Here is an 8461-nt window from a genome sequence, read left to right on the forward strand (position 1 = left end):
TAGACGCTGGAACTTCACATTTTTTTGTTTGTTAAGTTCGGTAACTTCACAATTTTATCGCAGAAACCGAACTCAAAGTTCGGTTGGTTAGCTGTTAGGTTCAAGTTTGCGAAAGAACCGAACTTTGTAAACTTATATACTCTTATATTACGTAAAGTTCGGTTAGATCAAAAGTGCATGCAGTTTGCGAACCAACCGAACTTTGTACACCAAAGTTCGGTTAGTTGAGAACCAACCGAACATAACGCTGTAACTCCTAGAAGTTCTATTATTAGAGAATTCGGTAACCTGCGTGTTTGGAACAAGTAAACGAACTACACTTTCAGATGAGTTCGGTTACTTGTTCATCTCACGGGGCAACTGAACTACAACTTCAGATGAGTTCGGTTACTTGTTCTTCATATAAAGTAACCGAACGACAGCTTCAGATGAGTTCGGTTACTTGTTCTTCATATAAAGTAACCGAACTGTTCAAAATCCAATTCAAATCCGGATCATTTTGAAGATTAACAAATATTCTAGTAGAGGATGGAGATGAAGAATCAGATGAGTTTTCATCATTTGAATACTCAAACTTAGTGAATTGAAAAAAAAATCTATTTTCCATGTTTTTCTCCTTCATCTTCTCTAACTCTACTCTCTCAATAATTCTATTCAACTAATAATAAACCCATCTTTTAATTTAATCTCACTAATTGTTTTTAACTAAATCATTCACTAATCATCACCCAAAATTAATCAGGAGAGTTATTTAGGTATTAATATAAATATCTAGATAAGGGGTGATCTAGATTTACTTATAATGTCTTTACCCAAAATAAAACCATGATCCCCCTAAAAAACCATGGTCCCAAAAAATCGTTCCAATAGAAGCCGGGTGCCAAGTTTTTTAGCCCATGCTTTTCTTGGTTACCCTAAATTTACAATACGCCCCAGTCCCCACTTATCAAATACAGTATATCTACCGTCGTTTCAATATCTCATCCCAAAACCTGCTATCCAAAATGTATCCGGTCCGATGAACCCTCAACTCGAACGAAATTTGTCAGGGTGGCTCCAAAATTTCCAGTTGATTAACATATGCTGAAGTGATTTCCTTTCTATTCTCAAGCTATTCCATTCTATTTCTATCCCTATTTTTGAAAAGCCAAACCCCTAATTACCTCCCTTCAAGAAGATGGCAGCAGCAGCAGCTAGGTTAATTTCAAGGCTTCCGGAAGAGATCCAAGCAGAAATCTTTTTAAAATTACCAGTGAAATCAATATTGTCCTGTAAGTGTGTATGCAAACTCTGGTTTAATCTAATTTCGAGCCCTAAGTTTATCAATGATCATCTTAATCTCAGTATTCAGAATAAGAACAATCATAAGCTCATGTTTGTTGATAAGGAATCGGTTACTGGTAAGCCTTTGATGTACTCAATAGATTATGCTTCAATTACATCAACACCAGATTTATCATGTGAGTATTTAGGTGAAAAAGCTGTTCTCATGGATTACCCATTTGAATACAAAAAAGGTATGAAAATTAGTATTTTAGGTGCCCGTAATGGTCTCATCTGCTTTGGTATCTCAGTTGATACAAAGACTAGCATTTGTACTTGGAACCCAACAACTAGAGAATACAGGAAAATTCACCATTCTAATTTTCACAACGACCCCAAGGTTTACTGTGACGCTGGGTTTGGTTACGACAGCAAAACTGGAGATTACAAGATGGTGACTATTGCAGATTCTAAAACGTCTGATTACTGTGAAGTTGAAGTATATACATTTGGATTGCATTTGTCAAAAACTATTCATACCTTTCCTCACAAGTATCCGATTTATGTATCATCTCACGTTGTTTTTCTCAATGGAGCTCTTCATTGGATAAGCTGTAATATGTCCAAGCAGGATATCTACCATGGTATATTAACTTTTGATATCAGTAATGAGAAACTCATGTATGTGCCGTTGCCAGAAAAATGTATATTACATCCAGAAGATAGCAAGACGGGATTGTATAAGGCAATGGGAGTATTGGGAGACTGCCTTAGTTTAGTTTTAGTCGACGCTAAGACGGTGGAAGTATGGGTAATGCAGGATTATGGAGTGAGAGAATCTTGGACTAAACGATTCACCACTACTACTCAAGAACCAATCATCCAATATCCTTATTGGACGCCGATGCTGTCACTTAAAACTGGTGACATTCTGATGTATAGTTATGACGGTTTTGCTTTATGCGACCCAAAGAAGGAAAGAATTGGAAAGGTGAGTGGATTTTTCCAAGAAAACATTTGTATTGTTCGTGTTCTTACTATGATCACAAGTCATCCTCAGAGTTATGTCGAGAGCCTGGTTTCGCTCAACTCGGGTACCTATGTGAAGAAGCCCAGAGGACAAAAATCGAGGTAAAATCATAGCATCTTCTACTCTCTTTAATCTTTTTACCATTATTTATTAGAGCCTTGCAGTTCAGATAAGATGAGAGCCTTGCAGTTCAGATAAGATGAGTAGAAGAGAGGTGATAGGTTTCTTATGGCTCTGTATTGTTTTTCGTCTTTCATTTTTAATGGTTGTATTTCATTCTGAGAAATTCGTTGGTACGCATACACTGTGCAATAGGATGAAATCTCTACTTTTCTCCTGACAGATTTTAATTTAATTCAACTGAAACAGATTGTTCGACTTTCTTTAATCCAATGCTGGTATCTTTTACCATTGTAAAGTATCGTTTCTATCCATTTTATGAAATCAATTAAAATTTATGCTGGTAGATTCCATGAAATTCAGTTCTTTCTGGTTCATATTTTGCTCATCTTAAACACAAAGTTGTTATTTCTTTCTATGTAGAGTGTTAAATTTGTTGCATTTAGTTCTTTATTCTGGTGAATTTTGAGAAACCATATCTTCCTATATCTCCTCAAATCTGCATTTTTTAATTTCAATTTTCCCATGCTGTCACAGAGGTGTTGAATAAAATGTTCTGTTGGTGCTCGGGGATATTGTGCACGCAGTGAAGGTGGTGGTGGTTATTGTGGCGTGGTTATGGTGGTGATGATTCTGATGGAAATGGGCGGAACTAGTTACAACTTAGAATGATGGTCTGACATTATGAGTTTTTGTTGTTATGGTTACTTTGTGTTGAATTCTCTCTGATTCTTAGATTTTTCTCTCTTTGGTCCCTGGTTCTACTCAAGTCTTTGGGTTTTTACTTCAAATATCACAATGTGAAAAAATGGGGCACTGCTAGCAGTTGAGTTGCATTCAGAGAAAACTTCAGATTCTTATGTCAGTTTCAACATGGATCTTTGTGTATTAAAAATCATCAGATGTTTTTGTCGTTTCATTTTCATTGGGGTTTTACTGTTTATGCTGATATGCATTGTAGTGTGGCCTTATATTCGTGCGCTGAAATCATAGACTGGCCCTTAACCGTCACAGGCTATGTATGGCGAGTTCCTGCCACTTTACGAAAAACATTGGGTCTTGTTATATATGGAAGTAGTGAGAATTGTGTGCCAAGAAAAGTCTGTTATGTTAAGGTTTCTAAACCCTAGAGTCAAGCTATATAAACTCTGTTATGTGAAGGTGATCAGATTCTTAACCTCTCTAGCCATAAGTTTTCTATCTTCAGGTACCCTCTATACCTGAAGATGGAAAATCAGCATTCCATTCGATTTCAGATGAAGGCAGTCATGAAGTTCCACCCCACCTTCAAGTAATGCATCTTGTAAAATTATGTTGAGTAAGATTTTGTTGAGTAAGATTTTGTTGGAGGTCTGTTGGGGTAAAGATCATACAGTCAGTTCAATGTTGCCAATACTGTGCCATGTCCAGTGAGTTCCAAGTGCTCTGTTGCAGAGGACTCGAAGAAGGATGATTTTTTTATGAGTACGCAAGCAAGGGGGTATTATATTTTTATCTCTCTTTTTTTTTGTTTTGGTTGGGCTGCCTTAGGATCTCAATGAACCGTCAAAAGCACATGGAGAAGATGCCGATGTGGTCGATATTCGCCGATATTCACCGATATAGTATTTCGGCTCTGGCTGATATTCACCGAAATCTGATATTCACTACGCTTGGGCTGTGTGATCACTAAAGTGAAGGGCACCGCGTCAGTCTGGTTTCACAGAGCAACGAACAGATGTGCCCCAGTTCCCACTCAGCCTGGTGGGCCTAGTCAGTTGAGCATCCACTTTTTTTTTTTGTTCTTGGGGATTTCTTAAGGTTAACCTTCTCTGTCAATTAGTGGTGGGGATTTCTTCTTGGGTGGCGGTGGAGATTATCACGACTAGTAAACAAGAAAGCCATAGAGGCTCTTCCCACCTTTCTTTGAACGATTTTTCAGGGACCATGGTTCTTTTGGGGATTATGGTCTTATTAGGCCAACCTCCCTATACTTATAAGGGGTGTCCCAAAGTTAAATAAATATCCATTTATCCTTTACTTTAATTTAAATTAAAACTAACTTAATAACTATATAAATCTAATCATATACATCTAATCTAAATGAATTTATTAACCAAAATCAAAATCAAATCAAAATCAAAAGAACAACCGAGAATTTTTAGTTTTGAAAAAAAGTTTATTCTCTTCTTCTTCTCTCTTTCCTTGAAGTTCCTCGTTCGATTTAAAAACCCATCAATCTTTTTAATTCGTTTTTGGATAGGAAAATTGAGTAGAAATCATCAAAATATGGTTTAAGTGGATGTTAAAGTGGCATGTTCGGTTAGGAATAATTTTAAAAAAACTAGTTTTGTAGCCGAACATTCTGAAACCAAGAACACGAAGAACACTTCGGTTATCACGAATTTAATTTTTCATAAAAACTCCGAGTTCGGTTGGTCCGCAAAAAATTCTAAAACTAGTTAGTAACCGCACTCTACCCATAATACAAAAAAAAAAGAATGTAACCGAACTGTGTTATTTTTCCTACTATGTTGAGTTATGATATAACCGAACTTTACCTACCTTGTTCGGTTGGTTCGCAAAAATTTCTAAAACTATCTAGTAACCGAACTCTACTTATATTCCAAAAAGAAATTTTTTTTCCAATGTAACCGAACTGTGTTATTTTTCCTACTATGTTGAGTTTCAATTTAACCGAACTTGTTCCACTATGTTCGGTTTGTTCGCAAAAAATCTTGACAAACCGAACTCTTCACTAATTGCATACATGTGGAGTTCGGTTAGATATGTTGTTGGGTTAAAGTTTGCGAACCAACCGAACATTACTCTGTAAGTCCTATAAACAAAGTTCGGTAACCTGCGTGTATGGAAAAGGTAACCGAACAACTAAAAACCTCCATTAAAGAACGAGTTCGGTAACCTGCGTATATGGAAAAGGTAACCGAACTGCACTTTCAGATGAGTTCGGTAACCTGTTCTTCACATAAGGTAACCGAACAAACCCAAATCTACCCTAAAAATTTACAGTTTTTTGAAAATTTGGAGCAATTCAACCAACATTATCTAAGTTTGAAACATACCTGGGTACCCAAATACTCTTCCTTCGGTTGTGGTTGGTAAAATCCTTTGTTTTTCATGTTTCCTTCTTCATCTTCTCCAACTTTACTCTCTCAATAATTCTGCTTCTTTTTTAAAAAAGAGCCATCTGGTTTTTTAATCTCATTAATTATCTTTTACTTAATCATTTTACTAATCACTATGCTAACTATTATTAACACTAACTAACACTAACTAATCATTACCAAAAATTAATCAAAAGGGTAATTTAGGTATTAATATAAATATCTAGATAAGGGTTGACCTAGATTTACTTCTAATGTCTTTACCCAAAATAAAACCATGGTCCCCCAAAATAACCATGGTCCCCAAAAAACCGTTCCTTTTTTTTCATATTCATTTCTAAGCAACATACTTCGCAACACCTTATAATTGGGCCCATTAGTGTCCTTTTCTCACATGTAAAGAAGCTATTCTCATGGATACCCCATTGGATTACAAGGAAGGCGTGGAGATTAGGATTTTGGGTGCTTGTAATGGTCTGCTTTGCTTTGGTATTGTAATTGATGCAGAGACTAGCATTGCAACTAGAGAATATAAGGAAATACAACATTGTGATTTTCGTATCACCCCCAAGCATTGTCCTACTGTTGGGTTTGGTTACGATTGCAAAACTGGAGATTACAAGATGGTAAAAATTTCGGGTTCCATAAAAAACGGTTACTGTGAAGTCGAAGTATATACATTTGCCGGATCACATTCGTCAAAAACTACACGTACCTTCCCTCTGTATAACGTCCTAATGCTATTCAGTCTGTAGTGGTTCAATTTGATAAGCAGCTCATGCAATATTTGCACCGGTTAGTGGTTGGTGATCGTGCTGGCTTTGGCGTGGTTCAACAGGCCACACTTCCCATTAAATATGGTGGTCTCAGTGTGCTTACAATGGCCGATACAGGTAAGTATTGCTACCTTGCATCTCAGGATCGCCTAACAGACGTTATAGATCATTTCCTTAGCTTTCAACACGCACCGCAGATTTTCACTCAAGCTTGTGACCTTTCCTCACCGGGTTTCAATATTAATAATACTGCTTCCCATTATATGAAGTCTCTGGCAGTTATTTATTTTGATGTTATCAAAAAGAAGATTCCTACTAGCTTTTCCTTATCTGCGCGTGAATATACATTGTGGCAATGCAACCGTGCAGAACATGCCATGGACTTTCTTAAAGTAATTCCTATATCGGGCTTCATCAAACAATTGGACCTAGGAAATTCAGCTCTATCCTGCCATATCGCCTGGGAATACCTTTCTTTGAAGAAACAAGCTTATGCTCTTGCTGCAACAGACCCATGGATGTCTGCGGTGATCATGCCATTCATGGCGCTAGTGAGGCTGGGCTGAAATTTCGCGATGACTTGGTCGAAGATGTCTTGGATGACATGTGTTATAAAGCAGGTGCCACAGCTAGGAAAGAAGTTTCTTTGGGCTTCCTTTTGGAGAATGATAGTGATCTCAGCCCTGCAGATATTATGATTTACGATTGAGGTCTGCATGGATGTTACTGGTGTCTCTCCTTTCAAAAGTGCTCAGACCCGTAAATTTGCTCTGGGTCATGCTATCTCTGCTGCTATCATTCGTAAAACAAGAAATACTTGGACAAATGCTTTGCATGGCTATGGTTTTGGTGTATTGGACTTTTCTACTTTAGGTGAGCGCAGAGTGGGTACAATTTCTTTTCTTAAGAGATTGAGAAATTGCATGGCTATACATGATACCAATTTCAAGTTAAGCAATTCTCTTTTTCATAGGCTAGGAATTGTTATTCAAAAAAGGTGTTAGCGCCTAGTTTGTTGCCAAGAGCTAAGGTGGATGGAGGAGTAGGAACATGGAAAAGTAAATTTCATAATCAAGCTTTTCTTCTCAAACGAGTATGGCACTTGCAATCGAATCAACAGTCAATGTGGAAGAAAATGTGTGACAACAAGTACCTCCAGAATCAGCCAATAATGGATGGAGATCTATAGCTCAGAAAAAACCAGCTGATAGTCTCTATTGGAAAAATTTAGCTCACCTTGTGTTGTTTTTGCAGGAAAACTGTTTTAAGAAAATTGGAAATGGTCAGACTACTGACATTACCAGCAACTGGATACCCCATCATATGGGACCGGGCATAACCACCACTACGCGAAATCAGAGATTTTGTAATGTTGAAAAAACGTTAGTATCTATATATTGTAACGTTGGAAATGTGCCGTTATTATTAGTGTTACAATAATTTTTCAACGGTTCGCTTCGTTACAATAAAATTTTATTAAATAACGGTTTCATTCGTTGGAATAAATACACCAACGATTATCTAGTCAGCACAAGATTTATCTGATGTCATTTTGTTGTAACAGATAGCCGTTATTGTGTATATCGTAACGGTTAGTCTGTAACAGTTCGATGTAACAGATACTGTAACAGAGACTTTGTGTGTAACGGTTGACTCATTGCCACCTATCCTTTCTTGTAACAGCTACAACAACGATTTGAATCGATGTTTTAGTTGATTGTAACATATTTAATTTAACACTTATTGTAACGATTCACGACCGTGACAGATCAGTGTAACAGTTGCCGTACGACACATGTCAATTAGCTGTAACGTGTAATGTAACGGCTTCAAACATTGATGATTGATTGTCGCATTTCGTATATAACATCTTGTTGTAACGATTCGACTCGTAAGAGCTGACTGTAGCGTTTGACGTTTTCTACGTGTTTATCCTTTGTAACATGTAGACTAATGGCTTTAGACGTTGACGATTCATTGTAACATTACTGACTTTGTCAGGTGTGCTAATTACTAACATATTTTATAACGTTGTCAAAAAAAAATTAACGTTTTTTTTACTGTTATAAATAATCTCCTAAAATTGGACCCTGCAATGCAATGCAATCCATTTCTAAAGGTGCAATACAATTACTTTCTGAAGCTGCACTGCAATTCATTTCTGAACC

The 8461-nt window shown here is 36.9% G+C and overlaps 1 protein-coding gene across 2 annotated transcripts; it reads left to right on the forward strand.

Annotated features, from left to right (window-relative positions):
- The first annotated feature begins 963 nt into the window (after positions 1–963).
- On the forward strand, positions 964–3513 carry LOC113274759 (F-box protein CPR1-like). Of its 2 annotated transcripts, XM_026524148.1 has the most exons (3): positions 964–2394; positions 2663–2706; positions 2951–3513. In XM_026524148.1, the coding sequence occupies exons 1-2, from the start codon at positions 1178–1180 to the stop codon at positions 2679–2681; spliced, it is 1236 nt and encodes a 411-aa protein (XP_026379933.1). In that variant the 5' UTR covers positions 964–1177; the 3' UTR covers positions 2682–2706; positions 2951–3513. The 2 variants fall into 2 exon arrangements, with proteins under 2 accessions (XP_026379933.1, XP_026379934.1); XM_026524149.1 differs by lacking the exon at positions 2663–2706.
- The last annotated feature ends 4948 nt before the right edge of the window (positions 3514–8461 follow it).

Source organism: Papaver somniferum, chromosome 4, assembly GCF_003573695.1.
Source record: "Papaver somniferum cultivar HN1 chromosome 4, ASM357369v1, whole genome shotgun sequence".
NCBI lineage: Eukaryota > Viridiplantae > Streptophyta > Magnoliopsida > Ranunculales > Papaveraceae > Papaver > Papaver somniferum.

Bases quoted from the DNA above. Each gene is read 5' to 3' on its own strand.
- LOC113274759 (XM_026524148.1), top strand. From the start codon at position 1,178: ATGGCAGCAGCAGCAGCTAGGTTAATTTCAAGGCTTCCGGAAGAGATC.